Source organism: Blennius ocellaris (assembly GCF_963422515.1).
Source record: "Blennius ocellaris genome assembly, chromosome: 1".
In the NCBI taxonomy this organism is placed as follows: Eukaryota; Metazoa; Chordata; class Actinopteri; order Blenniiformes; family Blenniidae; genus Blennius; species Blennius ocellaris.
In genome coordinates, this window is record NC_137650.1 from 25,194,504 (window position 1) to 25,213,470 (window position 18,967).

The 18,967-nt window shown below is 40.0% G+C and overlaps 1 protein-coding gene across 1 annotated transcript in view; it reads right to left on the reverse strand.

The window, feature by feature from the left end:
• Window positions 1-2,815: 2,815 nt before the first annotated feature.
• Window positions 2,816-18,967, reverse strand: part of dagla (diacylglycerol lipase, alpha) — a 35,736-nt gene continuing 19,584 nt past the window's right edge. The window contains exons 10-20 of the mRNA XM_080495661.1: window positions 18,786-18,936; window positions 17,174-17,257; window positions 15,914-15,991; window positions 15,587-15,667; window positions 15,183-15,325; window positions 13,304-13,372; window positions 13,146-13,218; window positions 12,571-12,779; window positions 11,130-11,256; window positions 7,080-7,246; window positions 2,816-6,322 (exon numbers count right to left, since the gene is read on the reverse strand). Of these exons, the coding sequence (XP_080351787.1) occupies window positions 5,248-6,322; window positions 7,080-7,246; window positions 11,130-11,256; window positions 12,571-12,779; window positions 13,146-13,218; window positions 13,304-13,372; window positions 15,183-15,325; window positions 15,587-15,667; window positions 15,914-15,991; window positions 17,174-17,257; window positions 18,786-18,936 (2,257 nt within the window). The 3' untranslated portion in view covers window positions 2,816-5,247. The remainder of the gene's footprint in view (window positions 6,323-7,079; window positions 7,247-11,129; window positions 11,257-12,570; window positions 12,780-13,145; window positions 13,219-13,303; window positions 13,373-15,182; window positions 15,326-15,586; window positions 15,668-15,913; window positions 15,992-17,173; window positions 17,258-18,785; window positions 18,937-18,967) is intronic.

Sequence of the window (18,967 nt, forward strand, 5' to 3'; positions counted from 1 at the left end):
CACTCTGCCGCCATCTGGTGGCGGTCTTAAGACACTGACACAATGCCTTTGCTCTCTTGTTATCTATAATCTCATGACACCCCATTATAACTGTAATTATTAGGGCAGAATACAGCTCTATGTTTCATATTCAACAAGTAAATCTGAGATGTGTTTAAGCCTGAGACTATTCAAAGCTTTGTAGGGAGGAGTAACAGCACAGAAACAACACAAAAATAAACAGGAACACACATCACATGAGTGGGGACTCAAGGTACCTATCGACCCAGATAACCCCCCCCCCCCCCCCCCCAAAAGAAAAAAAGAAGTGACATGGTGAAGTGCGTTGTCGGCAAGAAAGTGCAAAATTTCAATCAAATTTGCAACACTAATCATTAAAATTCAGATTGCAGCAGACAGGAATGACTTTCTGCTACCGTGCCTTCTCTCCCTCCAGCACAACTAACCAACTATTGACTGGTGAACAGTGTGCAAAAAGAGGTTAATTAATGCCATTGTTTTCTCATGTAGTTCCATTAAACATAATAGAATGAGACAGTGCTGCAAAATAGCTACAAGGACAAGTAAAATAGAAGGCTAAAAGTGATGGATATGCTATACCAAGATCATTACAAAATATGACTACTCATAGTTCTCCTGCAATACCTCCACAGCACACATTTATGGTCCCAAGCACTTTAGTGTTATGTGTTCATGAGGGGTCACATGGTGTAAATGGATGGATGCCTTGAGTTTACAGGTACAGCGATGTACTTTATAATGAAAAAACAAAAGCTACATAGGTATAAACATAAAAAAACACATCACAGAAGCACACACATGTACCGCAAATTAGAATTTAGATACCTAACCAAAATAATTATTGGCATTTGGCAGTGTTTTATTGGGATGTGTAAGTGGCTGATGGTTCTTCCTCTGTGGAGATTGCATGATCTCCCAGTCTGTTTGGGGGATTTCTATGAAAATTGAAGCTTTCTTTTATATCCAAAGACATTTGTGTATTATGTTTGGCTTGGGAATGGGGGTTTTGTAATAAAACAAGGGGGAAACCAAAAATCCCCAAATAAAAATCCACGAGTTCAAAGGAGCATTATCACCACATGACACACTGAGACACAGGAAACTGAAGCGCAGGAGAACAGCCACACATAGACATGGGCAGATCGACAACCAGAACACACAAGAAAAGCCCAGTATATACCAAAGCCATCAAGTGATGCCATTCACAGACTCGGGCACTGGTGAAAAACATCAGGGTGGAACACCTGGAAGGGAAGCCAAGGAGCCTGAAACAAGAGACAGAGTGAGAATCTCACAATGAACATGAGACAGAACATGAACCTTGACATTGTGCGGGTTAAGAATGGGGAGGATTTGGTTGTGGGTGTCAATGTGTTTGTCTCTCTTTGTTAGTCCCTGTGAAGAACTGGGAAGCTGTTCAGGGTTTATCCTGTCTTATGTCAGTGCGATTGGCTTCAATCTACCAAAACATTATAAAACAGGAATAGACAGTAGATCAATGGATGGGATTTTTTTTAACTCTTTCAAAATGTGACTACACCAGATTTTCTGGTCGGTTCTGTATAATTCAAACCAGGTATTTCATTTATCTGCTTCATCTTGGATTTGGAAGGAAGCTCTAATTTCACAAATAGCCTCCTGTTGTTAGTTAACAGCACCACTGATCTGTGAACAAATGCATAAAAATAAACACACTAATTAAACACCCACAGTGTATTGGGAATTCTTGGTGTTTATTTGCCGAGGCTGTTCATTTTATTGGAAGTTATTAAAGGTTTTTCTCAGTGCCGTTCACTGGCTAGCTCTACTTTGTGATGGAGGGTGCATCTTTGATATTATGAAAGAGCTATCCAGCTATCCTATCCATGATGTGTCAATTGGCTCAGACACCTCCAGTTGTAGATGAAGTTGCAGATGGTAGTATTTCTGTGCTGCACACTCACATTGAACTGCACCTACACCTTGGCAATACATAACGCAACTCATGTGAGCTTTACTGGAAACTTACTCTGTACTCAGAAGTTCTACAACCAAATGACATATGTTTTAAAGTAAACTTTTGCAGGTTGGGCACGGTGCCAAAACCCTCCTACTAAGTAGGGCAGTTTTGTTGAGTTATTTTCATTTACATCCACCTGAAGATAAATTGTGAAAGATATATTGTGATGGAGATATTGTGAGAGTATACAGGGAGTTCATTGAAGATGAGGGAACTGAGACTATTGATGATTGCCCTCCACAGTCACCTGACCTAATTCCAACAGAAGAAGCACTGTAAACATGTTTTGCGTGAATTAGGCACTGCCAGATTGCACGTCAGACTGTCCAGGAGCTCAGTGATGCTTTGGTCAAAATCTAGGAGATCACTCAGCACCATCTGGTACCGCAATATGAGCATGCCCTTTCTTTTTCAGGACTGCAGACCAGCACACGGAGGCTTATGAAACAAAAGAAACATTTTAAGTTGCCGCAATGAAATCTCGGCCTGCCACGTACGTAAATAGTTTCACTTTGATTTTCAGGGTGACTTCAAATTCAGCTCTTATTCCAATGTAAACCAAACAATGTGACAGACATGCATTCAAAGTATTCCTTCAATGCAGTATATGTTCATATGTGTGGATATATTTGTCTCCATGTACTTTTCCCTTGAAGTGTTTATGTAAACAATTTTAGAAAAGTACGATACAAACATGATTATTCAGAAAACGGTCAAGTGTGCATTGGAGATATATGACAGAAATTCATGTTTTTTTTCTTACCATAGTTTGTATTTTATTCCATTACAGGCAGGGCAGTGTGGGGAAGGGACTAAATACATTCTCATTGTGGGACAGGAAAGGAGGGGAAGCAAACCAGGTAAACATGGACAAGACATAGTTGGATTATTCCTTTCAATGAAGACCAATTCATAAATCTGCCAATAGTTTGAATAAATAGCTTTCGGATGAAACCTTTTTTTTCTTTTCTCAATATAATCTTCTATTAATATAGTTATCTCCTTATTGTTATATAGTTGTTTTTCTACATGACTCTATTGGAATTAATCTTTTTTTTTCAGACATCTGCATAAATAATTATACATAGAAGATGGTGCTGTACACATCACGGTGGAAAGTATTAGTGCTTTCTTTGAGCAGTGTTTAGTGGATGACCAGCTGCAGGCAAAGCTACTGAATGTAGGAAATTGCTGGCCCAGGACTGGTCTATCTGCTGGGACTGGCAGCATGAATCGAGTGGTGTCAGACTGTAAACTGGCTGGAACTGTCTGCTGTGAGTAACCACAGCAAATCTTATTCCAATTATAGAGACTGTGCAGATCACTGTGGTGACTCCAGGCTTGATTATGGCGCTGCACCAAAGGTTGCTGTGAGAAAGCTGTCAGTCTGCAGCATGTCCCATCACTACGACATATTTGCGAGAGAGAGAGAGACGGAAAAAAAAAAGCATATTTTAACCATGCCATGGCAGAATTTCAAATACTTTTTTTTAACTCGGACAGAAAAAAAAGCTTAAATATATAACTCCTTACATTTGGGAAAGTCTAAAAAGTTCCCCACACGTTCCTAAAAACTGAGATTAAAAACCACTGACATCAAACCAATCTGTTGCAAGAGCAATAAGGATAATAATACCATCAAATATAGCAATAAATGTGAGAACATTAACAGTAATAAATAATGCAAATTGTGAGCCATCTGTTCCACCCAGAGTGATATGGAAGATTGTATGCCACACACAGCATTTAGAATCTGCATACACATTGTTCGAGCCCATTTATTCATTCAACCCAACCTCAAGGATGCTTGAGGTGAACCAGATTAAAGGGAAGCAAACACCTTGACGTCGGAAATGACCGACAGCACCTTCAGAGCAAGAGAAAAGACATCCTGGGATAAGCTGTTTGGCCCTGCCTTGTGACCATGTCTCTCAGTAGTTTCAGTTTACATGAGGATTTTTTTGGACATGTTTACAGCTTATTTACTGTTTGGCATAATGACAAGACTTGCTCTATACCAGCCATGCTACTCTGAAATGCATACAGCATGCAGACACCTGTGACCTGGCAACATTGCCAAGAGCTCTCAGAGGAGAAATGTACAGTATTTGACACCAGGACAACTATTAGTACGTGGGTTATTTGATCAAAATACAATGTGCAGAAGTTGTGTTCTCAAAATGAAGGTTGATGGCAGTGTTTTATGTCTGAGAGACATCTTTTCCATGGTGTTGCTGTCTAACAGTCTACATGGGAACCAAAAAATGGCTAGGGAAGGAGAGAATGAACTCAGCTTGTGTTTAACTAAAGCAATATCCATATACATATACAAAATTACATCTCATAAATACATTTGGCAAGACAATGTATTCAATTTTTGGCAAAGGGGATAAATTGAGCCATATGTGTGCAGGAGTAACCAAATGTCAATCTAAGTGGCTTAGTGACAATTTATGTTCAAGAATAAATAAATAAATAAAAAAAAAAGTCTTCATGCACTATAAAGAATAACCATAAGACTCCAAAACATCCATAGGCGTCTGTAATAACTTTGTCACAATCACTAAATGTATAAGACACATGGAATCCCACCAATGTAACACACATACTCGCTTTCTCAAAGTCGATTCTTTGTAGACCTGAGGAACATTTCTTAATGTCTTCTCACTTCATTTTATTAACAAATATGTCCATCTTCACATTCCTGATTTAAAAAAATAAAACAACATAAAAAGCTGGGCAATATTCCGGAGCTGCTGAGGATGCAGGAAGTTCATCAGTACATCAACCCCGATGATGTGCCTATGCTAACCTCTTCTACAGTGTTAAGTTTTTAATTCCCTGCTCGTGTAACTATTCTCCCTTTGATTCTGGCAAGTCAGGAAATCAATGTAAGGTGGATGCATCTCTACGTGGGTGAGATGACATTGTTTTGGAATGGCATTGTGAAGCTACAGTTATTTGTATTCACCTAAAAGCAGCACAGCCCCCTGGCATGCAGAGAGGTATCTTTTTTTCCCCTTAAGTCATTGCAATATTGTGAAAATGCTATAAACACAGTTCAAAGGGGACAGCTTCAGGATGGATATAGTCTGAGTAGGTCAGTGAAGTCCTGTCACTGGAGCTCCGATGAGTGACTGCATTCCAACGCATGCATGTACTGTGATATGTTTGGATGACTGCACCTCTCAATCTAAGACAAAGACACGAGAGCCTTTAAAAGTGGACTACACCATTGATGATAGTGTGTTCTCCTCAGGGCAGTGGCAAGGGGAAGATGTTCGTAGTGAGTGTATGGCTGATGGGGCACCCTCACTGGGGGAAAGGTCGTTAAGCTCCTCAGATGACGACAGAGGGAAGGAAGGTGACAAAGATATGCCCGAAGAGGGGTCGGCAGATCCAGCAAAAGTGCGTGGGGGCTTGGGGACTAGATTGGGCTCCAGTGTTGCTCTGGCCAGTAGCTGTTTGTCATCCAACTGCTGTCCATCTCCAAGACACTCACTCTGGCTAAAAGAGCCCCGACCTGACTCGGACTCCCCATCAGAGAGCTCCAGAGGTGGTGAGCTGCTGCCGTCCAGTCTAAATAAAGAGTCTAAGTACTGGGCGAACTCCAGCACTGCCTGGCTGGGGTTTCCGTTGGATAACTGAGGAGGCGGCGTTGAAGCTGACGGTCTGGTCTCTCCACCTCGTTGTTTCTCAGTTGTTACCAGCTCCCAGCCCTCTTTCTCTCTATCCATTGGTCTAGAACCCATTTGTGGGCTCAGGGGAGAGTTGGGAGTGCTCCCTGGGCTGTATACACCAGGAATTTGTTGGTTATCCCCATCAGGAAGAATTTTTGCAGTGGCATTAGGCTCTGGTTTAAAAGGCTGAGTGGGGGAATGGTGTCCACTGTAGCGAGGTGTGGCAGGAGACAGCCGCATAGGGTAGTCTGGAGTGGACTCCACAGGGGTAAAGAAGGGCCCAACCTCACCCATGTGCTCTGGTGTTGCCTGGCAAAGGCAGTCTGCTGCGAGTAGTTCAGTGCGAGAGCTGAGAGACGGATTCTCCTCCGGTATCGGGGCATCCAAAGGGAATGGGAGGCTACCAAGCATTGGTGAGCCCCTTAATGCAGCCGAGGATCGCCGGGAATCCAAACTGTAGAGAGACTCTGCGTCTGACAGGCTCTCCATGACGGCCAGCGGTGCTTTGCGGTCCCTCAGCTCCACTGCAAGGCGCTCCCTTGCTCCTCGCAGCACTACAGGCACTGGGGGAGGAGGGCACTCAGAGAAACCATCCAGAGATATTTCAGACTGGGCACACGAACTAGAGGAAAGGAGCAGAATGGGTTGGAAAGTGGTGACAGGGTAGAGAGGAGAAAGGGATCCAAAACACAAGGAGACAAAAAAATGGGTCAAAACATACTTACAAGGGGTTAAAAAAGGGGCATTAAACGCAACAGTGTTAGTGGTGAGACTACAGTATATCTAGACTCTATACACCACGTGAAAACAAGAAAATATTACAAGGATAGGGAAAAAGAAGAGAGTAAAGGAGAGATCAGGAGGTCACGGGTGTGTTGTTGAGTCTGTATGCTCTTGTATTAGCATCGAATACAGGAGAATTAACATAATTCAACAGCGACAACCAGGGATTCACACTGACTTTGGACAAGGGCTAAACCAGAGAGGGCGAGGTGGGAACTGAATACTACCATACGTTGTTACTGCTCTGAGGTCAGACAGCGTGCATGCGTGCATGAGAGAAGGGAGCACATTACGCAAAGTTAGTATTAGCATGCTTTGCTTACCGTAACAATGGTTTTTGTCTTTTTTTTTTTTTTTTAAACAACACAGAACAAACAGAAAAGATGATTTTGAGAAAACGATAAAGCAGCAGTTAGTAGCAGAAGTACAATTTAAATAATGTTAGCTCTATAGCTGATGTCCCCGTGACTACCTCTACAGTTTAGGATTGGGTTTACTACATTACTGAGACCGAAAAACAAATATGCGGAAGATAAAACTGATGGAAATATTGTTTTATGCTTAAGCACACCCACAGCAGTGCCTGTTGTACTAACCGAACACTACTGTTCCTTCGATGGTGGGTTGTAGGCGTCGGTTGCTGGGAGTTTGCTGATGCATCCATGAATATGGACTCTGGGTTCAAGTCCACTTCTGTGGGGCTCACCATGATCTTGGCAGCTGATAGCAAAGCTGTTTTTCCCTTGTTGTAATTCTCCAGGACCTGACACAAGGAGAAAGGTATACACAGACATATCACTTGACAACTGGAGCATCATCGGGGGGGGGGACTGAGAATCAATGTAAAGAAAAGAGTGGAGGATTGTTAAGGATTCACAAGCTCAGCTTTTATGGCTATAATGTATTGTACACAAACCCCCAGCCACATATTCAAACATATAGTTACATATTAGAGTCTTCAGATAAATTAGCACAAAACACAAACTTTTATCCATGGACACTAATGTTGTTAATGAAGTTTAAAGGCAAACAGTGAATCACAATCTACATGTGCATTGGATTCATCCTTAGTAAGATTATAAATGTTGTAAATTACATGCAAGTAGCCATTGTGGGTATATTTAACAGTTCTCAAGATTCTATTAATAAATTGTTAAAGAAGCAGTGTAGTTCAGATAAATTTAAGTGCAATCTAAAGGTGAACTCCCACCTACTCAAGCTGACATTAAACACCCACAACAGAGTCATAATGCCAGCGTAGGAATGGTACAAGACCTACATTAACTGTACGATAAATCATACAGCAACTGTGAAGACAACCAAAAGAAAAACTGTTTAATAAAATGTCAGGCAGTTTTTCAATATGAAGGTGAACAGAACAAACACTGATGGCAAAACACAAATACATATATTTGGTTAATTTTAATAACTCATAACACTTGGGGTATGACAGTGTGAGGACATGAACTGACACAGACACATACAATACAGTAAACAATGGGATGATATAATAATATAAATGAAATGACACTGAAATAATGACAATAAGAAACAACAGGTCTTATGGACACAGGTTAAGGTGTTAAAACTAAGCCTTAAACAAATGTTTATTATAGTAGGTTATGATGACTGTTGTTTCACAAATGAAAGCAAGTTGCAGGGATTAGTGCCACACATGAGGACAAAACTGCTGCAAGTGAGAAAAGTACAGCAAATATCTGCACCAACAACAATATCAGAAATGTTTGGAACAAAACAATAAAATAAAGCCAAAAAAGATATATATAAAATGAACACTTGAAGTTTTTGCATACAGCAACAAAATCTTGCAATAGTTAAATATAATATAACAAATGAAAGCAGAGGATGACATATTATGAAGTGAATTAAAGACGGCATGGAAATATCTTTCCAGCTCTCTGGCTCACAATAGTGAAAACCTTCCCATGCGAGGGAACATTACAAATCATTAGTCACTGCGAGCGTCAATAATAAAGAAGTGGAGCCGAGTGGCACACTCCACATTGCTTCATCTGCTCTTGATGAGTAATTGACAGTTTCTTCAGGCAATTATGGCAGAGGAAAAGCTGAATGTGTGCTTTCAGAGAGCAAAGAGACGGAAGAAGCAACCAAAAGAAGAGGAGCTGCGGTGACTGAAAAAACTGCCGAAAAGGAAGAAAGAGCAGTTAATGTGGAAGAAAATTAGGTTACCATGGCAACTTTGTGAATACAAAGAAAACGTGTTAGGTGGAGGAACAGGGTTAGCAAGTTCATGCCAAAGCACTTGACCAAATGTACTGGAGCAAAGAGAAGAGTGGAAATGAGGAGTGAAGGGACAATTTAGAAGAAAGCAGAAAAATGAATCTGATTAAGAAGGGAAAGAACGCAGGTGTCACTTTTGACTGTGGTTTAAATAGATAATACCATCACGGAACTTATTAACCTGTGCTACGTTCCAGGTTACACATGAACATAAATACTCTTTGGATAGACTGGTTTTGTTTTGTCTATTCTTCACATTGTTTGATTTTCAGCCTGTGTGACTCCTTCCTTTCTTGAACAGGGTTTGTTTGCTCACACTAAACTTGCCTGGACCTGTTGTATTCGGCTTCTGTTGATGGGCAACTGGAAAGAACAAAAATGCAACTTGGAACAGCAAGAAAGGGATTTTGCCGTTTTCTTTCTCATATGGATATCTTATGGAGCTGCTCTCTTGTGGATTCTTAAGCAAGAAAGGAAGATAAAATGTTTTTTATCATTGAAATGAATGGACCTGGGTGTTTCAGTCTGGCTCCACAGTCACAGTATTCATGGCATCAATGACAGCATTTAAGTGTCGCATGAGTAATTTTCCCTGGAATTATTTCAATTGATAGCTTGTGCAGTAAAAATCTAAGAGTGTCATCAAGTTTTAAAAAGAATATCAGGAACATGGTTTGGCACTTGCTGCAGAGAGTTATGTGGTATCACTATCGTAAGTGGAGGATATTCTATTCCAGTAGAGTCATCAGGTTGGATTTCGGAAACATCTTCACCAACGTAAGAGATGGGTGTCTCTGATTGGGTTTGTGCAGGAATGCGTGAATCATCCTCAGCTGGAAGTACCTCTGACGGAAAGCTTTCAGAAAGGGAGGGGGCAGACACCGAACAGGACAGAGAGGCAGGAGCACAGTCAGACAGAGGAGGAGAAGGAAGAACAGACTCAGTATCTGGAAAAGAAAGCGAAGCGAGGACATTCGAAGGGACAGCCTTGGTCTCTGTGAGGGAGCCAGTGTGAGACAGGTCTTTAGAGACGGGAGATGAGGAATCGGCGGAAAAAGGACTGTGGTTTAATTCTTTCTGTGAATTCAAAGACAATGTGGAATTGTTGGCAGGTCGACTGACTAGTTCTTCTGGTTCCAAGTTTTCTTGTTCAGACATTGGACACGAGGCCTGCAGTACCTGCAGAAACACCAAAGTTATCACACTACATAGTGGCCACAGGACGGACACACACACACACACACACACACACACACACACACACACACACACACACACACACACACACACACACACACACACACACACACACACACACACACACACACACACACACACACACACACACACACACACACACACACACACACACACACACACACACACACACACACACACACACACAGTAATTTCAATCCAGGAACAGCCATCCAAAGATACAAGACTGAGTGAAGACTGTAGACAGACAAGAAGAAATATAAAACATCAACTCTGCAGCCAAAAGAAAGTGAAAACCCTAAAGTGAATCCTTCACATGCACACATATGCATCATTAACCTGTTATCAAAACAGATGTTCATCGTCCCTGAAGGACATGCTCATAAAGACCAGAGAAGACCGCGAAACCAACCACGAGTGAGCAGTTTCCATGCTTTGAGACAGGAGCGATGTGGAGGAAACAAAAAAGTGCAATAAGTTGCAGGTTATCGGTTAATGACATGCACAAATTAACAGCAGCATCAGATTAAACCAATCAAAGTGAGTCTTAAAATGAGTTTCATCTCTAACAGAATGACGAGACAATTCTCAGTTTGATTACTATAATGTCAAGTTGTGAAATGATATATGACATTCATATGCAGATGTGATTATTGACTCAATGGTGGAATCCTTACAATAGGAAATTCATTTGAAAACATTGGGAGTGAAGGTTTTAAATAACTATGCAGTGTGGTTAAATAAATACGTCAAAATGTTGTTCAAAATGTTGCTAATAGAAACTATTTAGTTTCTAAAGTGCTATAGTCAAAACAATCAGCCTTTTGAGCAGACTAACAATCATGGCAAAGCAGAGAGGAACACAAATCTTAACCCAAAACCTTAAACAAAATCTACATGCAGCCGCTTGCAACCATCTTCAATCAGAAAAATCTAATGACCACATGTGATTTTAACAAAGTGGTACCCATTCCTGAGAAATTATTATTTTGAAAATCAACAAATAGTCAGACGCAGGTTACAAAACATCATCATCTTGTCACCCAGTGCAAGGAATCAAGAATATAATCAACATGCCCTTTCACCACCAACCTACATCCCTTGCGCAGGGGACAATAAAAATAAATAAATAAATCAATGCACATGCACAAAAGAGCAAAACTGACCTTATTAAGGCCCTCCATCACCATGTGAGGCATGTGCTCATTCAGCATGGCCGGAGATATAATGACCTCGTTGAAGGCCTTGTTGTCCCCCCACAGAGCCGAGTAGGTTGGCTCCTCCTGGCCACAACTGCAGAGCCAGAGAAAGAAGAGAAAGTTCACCATGCTGAATAATCATGTCAACACACATGTTAATTGGCCAATATGTGTCTGGGAGAGAATACAAAACATGTGGGGGAAATCATAGCTTTACCTTATATCAAACATTTTGACTTCCTGACATGACAACTCGACAATTAAAACCAAACAAAAGACACAGACATTTTAGTTATAACTATTGTTTTTCATTCAGTGTCTGAAAAGAGGGATGAATAAAGTACAATACATAATATTATATTCTTTTTTTAATAAAAAAATTTTTTTTTTCATTTTTTAGTATGCCTCATTTTATATCTATGAATATACATCACATCCTTAACTTATGTGATTATCATATTTCATTCACGCACATAATCACATCCAGCACTGGGACAATCAGCACTGGCGCCCCCCAGGGGTGTGTTCTCTCCCCACTGCTCTTCTCCCTCAGTCTCTACACCAATGACTGCACCTCAGGGGACACTTATGTGAAACTCCTTAAGTTTGCTGACGACACCACATCAGTCATCAGCCTCATCTGAGACGATGACGAGTCATTGATAAACATTTAGTTATCCGCCAAGATGACAGATAAAGATTATATAGTTTTTCCTTTAACCTTATAATGGTAATTAATTTCAGATAATTTAGCTTAATTGGGTTGTATGGTTGAAGATGACTCCAAAAAGGTGAAATAAATTAGTTTTTGGATACATTCAACATCTGGGTGTTTTTGTGATGTCTTTATTGCAGAGGTCCTGAGGGTCACTGCAATGACCAGCATACGACTGTAAGGCTCCATTTCCCTGCTTACTGGTACTTTCAGAATTTTCTAAATACCATAAACAGCCTAGGAGTTATTATCATGAGCAATAACAATTTGGCGACAGGATGGCAATGATAACATTAAAATCATTTCAATATTGTAGAAGTAAAATTCCACAGAAGAAAAAACATTATATGTATAAAATTTGCTAACAGACAGCAGGATGCCGACAGAAGAAGAGGAGTGCACTGCGTGACACACTTTAAACCCACACTGTCCCAACTATGCAGTGTAGCACTGTTTCCCACTCGGCTGGCAGTTGTTTTATGTCACAGGTGTGAAACAATTATGAAATTGGCTTTGCGGTAACTGCATGTATGCATCAGTTACACAAGCACCGAGCCACTTGTGGGCTGGTGAAGATAAAGGTTTTATGCAGATACAAACTTTTAACGCTGTATAAATCACAGGGAAACGGTAAAAACGCTTTTGGATTTAATTGCTACTATCTGCCCACGAGTTAAAAATCACTTTTCTCACCACGTCTCTGGAGGATGGTTGTGCACCACATGGATGATCCTGCCTGGCGGGTAGAGGGGCGTGGAGGCTGACAGGGCAATGCTGAGGTCACTGGGGTGTAGCCACAGGCGACTGCTTGGGGGAGCGGCCGGCTGGGACTGAGGATCTTCGTCCTCCAGGGGAAGCTCTGATTTTGGGATGCATTTTGTGCCTCCAGCAATGATCCTCCACTGTTAAAAAGAACAACAACAACAAAAGAAAAATTGTTATGTAACTGAACGTCTGAATCTAAATTTATCTTCTGTACATTCTACTTATTTGTGCAGCAAACAGTTTTATTAAACGATACTTTGATTATACAAAGACAACTGTGGCTTTCGGAAAACCAGTTGTTTTATTTTCAAAAGTCGCTGTACAACTTCTAGGATTAAGTGTCAGCCTGCTAAGCTTTTTCCAGTGATGTTGAGAGATAAAAATGCAAATAAGATATGAACTTGAACACTGTGTTTTTTCCAACTATGCACAACACAAAAGATGTACTTAATACTTATAAATATTAAATTACTCTATAATCACTCATTAATAGATAAAGTCACCTTTGGCTTGTTACTCTTCTGTAAGACTTCTAGAAGGTGGCGTCGGAAACCCTCTAGTTGTGACAGGCCAAGTCTACGAGAAAGCACAAGTTGCTATGGTAGTGCTGCAGAAATGTGGAGGCAATAATCAATCTCATCTCGACTGTAAAGACACATACCTTGGTACCAGGTCCTTGCCTAATACCACAGATGTGACAAACTCCTTGGAGTAGTCCATGGCATCCTCACTGAGCGAATTAAAGAACAAAGAGGATAAACAAAAGGAGACGATGAGAGGGACTGTTGGGCGTGAAGCATAAAAACGAAACAATTGTACACTCTGCAAACATTCAAAGGTCCCATTTATTTAAGTTCCTAAAGTCAGAAAAGTTTTGTGTAAATAACAACACTGAAAAATCATACTGATGCTTGAGAAACGTAATGATTGATCAAATCCTCATGAAGGAAAATATCACACAATAATGAAAATGGAAAGAATACGCGAGTAGGAAATGAACAATCAACAGCAACGTCCTAAAAACACACGACGGTGCCTGTGCATTATGCATTGCTAGTTTTTGAAACAGGGTAAACAAGATGGGTGTATGACGAATGCATACAATTGAAGGTTCTGTCGACGAATGTGTTAATATGTTGTGGAACATATAACATAAAAGTAATCAACGTGAGGCAACACATTTTGGATAAAAAAGGTAAAATCATTGCTTTTGAAGTTTACACATTACACATTTGCATTCAAAAAAACAATGAGGAAAAAAAACCTAAACTGAGGTCATCCAGTTCAAGTTTTCATGTTTTTCACAGCCTGTGCACACCTTTAGAAATAAATATAAAGGTACCGATGAACCCCTGCCTGGATGTAAGGATTTAACTCCTATAATCGCATTTTAAAGTCAACTATTCAGAGAGACACCCGCCGGTTAGTTTTCAGCCTCGTCCCGTTATGGCAGGAAACAATTTGACAATGAGTACATACGATCCAAACTATTTATCAGAGAGAACCTCGGGTAAAAGCTAGTGACGCGTGTTAATGGGTGGATACATGGAATGGTGACAAGTGAAACTATCAATAAACAATATTTTCTGTGTCAACTTTCAGCTGCTCCCTTCTGGGGTCACCACAGGAAACAGGGCGACATGGAGGCAGGTGATCAGCTGTCTCCCCTAATGTTACTCCAACCATGTCCATCAATGTTCTTTCATGTCTTCTTCTTCTCCTGCCTGGCAGCGCCATGTCCAACATCCTTTTGTCAAATACTCTAACGTCGCTCAGCACATGTTCACGGCATATGAACTTGGCCTCTCTATTTTTATCTGCCCAACCACAATATAAAGAAACATTAAAATAGCAAATATTAGCAGGTAGGTCCACGTCAGCAATGTTTGTGGGCATATTATTCTATGCAACAATGTAGTTTTGAATAAGCATATAATGCATTATGTAAACCAGTTTGAAGGTCCACATTGAAAGACGAATCTAATTTGCCTGTGAGACTCAGAGAGACACTCAAATCACTTGTGTCCTCAACTGGAGTGTAGCGTAGATGCGTCACAGCTTACACTGAATTATGACATTATTCCAGAATGACTACTATTCAAGAACAGATATTTAGTGGTAATTTAAAGGGCTGCCCATTAAAGCTTGTTGTCGGTGGGTTGACTATTAAAAGAAAAGTTCCTCCCAGCTTTGGCCGCCAAATGATTAAGACCTTATCGTCACATTTGACTAACGTGAAAAGGCAACAGCAATCATTTCTTATAAGGTGAACCTTTAATGGTGTACATAACTAATTTTGAGGTTTAACAGAGCTGTGTACTGGACAGCCGTTTCAGATCGAAGCCTAAAGTAAACATAAGTCACTACCAGCGCAAGCAAGCTACAATCCAACCATCAACATCTGGTCAAAAGATGTGTGGAATTCAAAATAATAAACATGGACCAAAATGTCAAAACAGTTTTTAAGTAACTTCTTCTAATGTATTCAAACATCTGATAAGTTTGAATGCAGTAAAGCACATAACCAGAGAGTGACTCACCTAAGAAGGCCACCAGGTGGAGAGTAAGAGTAGCAGTGAAGTGTTGGGTATTGAGGTCTCAGCAGAAAGGAAAGGATAGCAGCAGTGCCTGCACCCAGAGAGTGTCCAACTATCACCAGTCCATAGTGCATGGTGCCCTTGTTCTGTGAGAGACAGCCAGAGTCATTACACCCACAACAGCATCATTGTGTTGAATCAGTAAGGTTACGTGCTCCGACAAAATTTCCTTTGCCGCCATTTGTAAAAGAATTTGTTTGATGTACTCGAGGCAGGTTCAGGGTAATGATACACCGCCGTAGTAGCCTTGAATGAAGCACTACTGTGGTGTCAATACGCAGCACAGAATCTCAAAAAGGTTCATTATTTAGCCTGCCATTATTTGCACGGTAAACTGAGTCATGTACCAAGTCTCTTCCAAAAGCCTGTGACAAGATCATTTCCTGCTCCAGTTTCTTCTTAATGTATTCTGCTGAGTAAACCATTCCCTGGAGTGGAGAGAAAGAGAAAGGGATTCAGTGAAAGGAGGAGCACAAAAGAAAGAAAGAATAACGGACAAGGAGTGAGACTCATTAATCTTTTAATGGACTATTTGCAGTAATTATCCTACTATTAGCAGTAGAAATGACCACCAAGGTCCGTGTTACACAACGCAGAATGAGGAACTTCTCTGCCACCGAGACCAAGAATTGTATGCGATTCTTGGTCGCATACAATTCTTATTCATCTCTCACCTTGTGGCCGAGCCAGGTGCCATGCTGCTCCTCCACAGGCAAACGTTCAGAGTCTCCTGTCAGATCAGTCAGAGCATCCTGGGACACAAAACAGGAATACAAGTTCCTCAAATACAAAATACAATCATGGTGAACGCAACAATAAAAACATCAATATTAAAAATTGTAAAAATGAATAAAATAAAAATAAGGTATGCTGATTTGCTAAATTTATTAAAGCACTTCACAATTTTTGCAGCAGATTTGATATTTTGTTTAATGTCACAAGCTTTAAAGTGACATGGTACATTTCTAAAATATTAACAGTACAAAGTCAACAGTTTTGTAAATTGTTTTCTGCACATAAAAATAGTTTTAGCCAATTTTATTACCTTTCATTTATGGCTTTCAGTTAAAAATATATTAAATCATATCATATTATCAAATATTCTAATATTGACAAAGCAGTATTTTTGTATTTTTCACGACTTTTCAATACTAAATTCACAAGGTACAATACAAACTAGCTTGAAATATTTCAGCTTATGCGTAATGAATCAAAAACATACGGGAGATTCACAGTTTCAATTATGGGGAACATAAACTTGCCAATTGTATTGTAATTTGTTGAGAATTGCTGTAAAGTTTGGTGGAGGACTGCAAAGACTTCATTTGTGAATCTCACTTGTTAATGTTAGAAAAACCTGATTACCATTCTCAAATTGAAATAAATTACATCTGACAGGCAACTAAATAGTAATGTTACAATCTGAAATAATGCTTCCTGAGGTCAACAATAACTAGAGAAACAAATATACACAGAGACACACAAATTCCTAAATAAATTAAAATGCTTTCACAACCTCAGCGTAGTATTTGTAATATCTCAGTTTGGATGTCCACTCTATTCTGATTTGAAAAACTGAATATTTTGACCAGCTGGGTGAAAAGCTCAATAAGATGAGTAGCTGGAGTGCTCTCAAATTCCAATTTACCTTTGTTATAAACCCGTGAAAAATAATCTCGTAGCTTTTAGTTCAATTTAAGTTTAAAGTACTACAGTCAAATTATCAAATGCTTCCATAAAATTGATGGAAAGGACATTTATCCCTGAAAGTGAACAGTACGTTTGTACTAAATGTGTGAAAGCCGTAGGAGGTTGAGAACATCATATTAAACCATGAGAACTTCACCTGTTCTGGAGGTGTTTGTAGTGAAAGTACAGAAACAAGGGTTGGCTAATCTTTTAAAAGACTGGAATATAGTTTTGTTTTTTTTCACCTTTGGTGAAAGCGTCCCTCTGATACTGATGACAACTTTCTTTTTATCATGGTCCACGGCAACAAAAAACGGAGTCTCGTAAACCTGTTTGAAAGAAGCAGAGTGGACACAGGTTAAAAATTGCGAGTGGAAAAAAAAGACGAGACTTTTGTGCATCAATTGTTCACTTCCAGCCCAGCAACCTGAGCACAACGACAGTCTTTGTCATCAAATGTTTTTCCTCTCGGCACAGTGCAAACAGTCACGCCAGTCAAAGGATTTATAGACGAAAATTTTGCATTGGCTGAGACGTGGTCGGCTTCACAAATCCCTGTTGAGGCTGAAGTTTCTGTGCAAATAAAGGAACTGATGTAATAACTATTATTAAACAGCTTAGAAATAAAGAAACTATTGTCAACTGAAGTCAGGAAATTTGGATAAAGAATAATGGGAAATGATACATAACTGTTCATAAAATATCTAATTGAAACTCCACTTGCGCGTGCCAAAAAGTGCTACTGCAAATAAAGACACACTGCAGTTTTAATGTGCTGGCTTGGCTACAAATCTTATAAGAAAATTGATTTAGTTGATATTATTCATACACCTTTCACCCATGATATTCACAAGCCTTTTCCTGCCTTTGCATACAGTCGGATAAAAGTACAACACAGAACAAACAGGATGTCTTTTTCCTTATGAGAAGTATAAGAGTACTGTTATTTCTGAGCACTGTGAAGGCTGCATAACTTCCATTCTCACTAACAGCGGGGGAAAAAAAACACATGACAATTATGGCCACTATTGGAGGTTTCGCTAATGTGAATCAACAAGCATGCAATTGATATCTTTTTTTACAGTGTAATGAACTCAGTAGTACAGTAATTTGTTGTATTTTCAGCAACTATTCGGTTCAAATTTACTTAAAATGACCATCATGCAACCATTACCTGTGAAAACAACAATTTATTCATCTCTGGAAATTGGCTCTTGTCCTGCAAAGTGAGGGAATGGGGGCCGCATGCGGCCTGCAGGCTATTATTTGCCCATGTCTGCACTACACTAATACAAGAGAGAAAGCTCGGTCTAATTATCAAATGAAACAAAGCACATTGTGTAAATAACATTAACACAATGATGGCATTGTGCAGCCACATGAAACAATGTTGCCATCTCAATGAGGCTACTGAGGAGGACACATTCGCCACTTTGGCTCTGACCTAAGAACGATGAAAAAGAATCTGTGACGAACCACAGGCTTGACCGAGTTGACAAATAAGAAGACACTTGACTTGCACCCGAAGATCACTCATCCCACCTCCTATCAGCAATTCAACTGTTGCACCATTACCATCAAAAAAATGTACATATGATGGCCAAAACATCCTAATCAACCACTAACGGATGAGGCTCACTCCTAGTTTCTGAATGCATTTAAAATTGTGTTTGCATGACAACAGCATTGTCTGAATTTAAAACGCAGTATCCTGGAAGTGAGTAATTCATCTCAAGAGACATGGAAATATGAAGATACAAGGAAACACAGATCAAGCATATAATCGCCACAGGTTTTTAAACTGTTTGAGGAAATTCAGTCTGAACACCTTGGACCACTTGTATTTGGATTACTTACAGCATCATGGCAGGAAGTGTAGACAATGTGAACTTGCTTGAGATCCCTATCAAGGAAGTGTCTGCGTATGGCCAGGACGTTACAGCCGCAACAATTGTCTTCCTCCACTGTCACGGATTGAGATAACCGAGAGCCTGAAACTGATGTACATCTGTGCAAGTAGAGGGGGAAGAAATAGGATG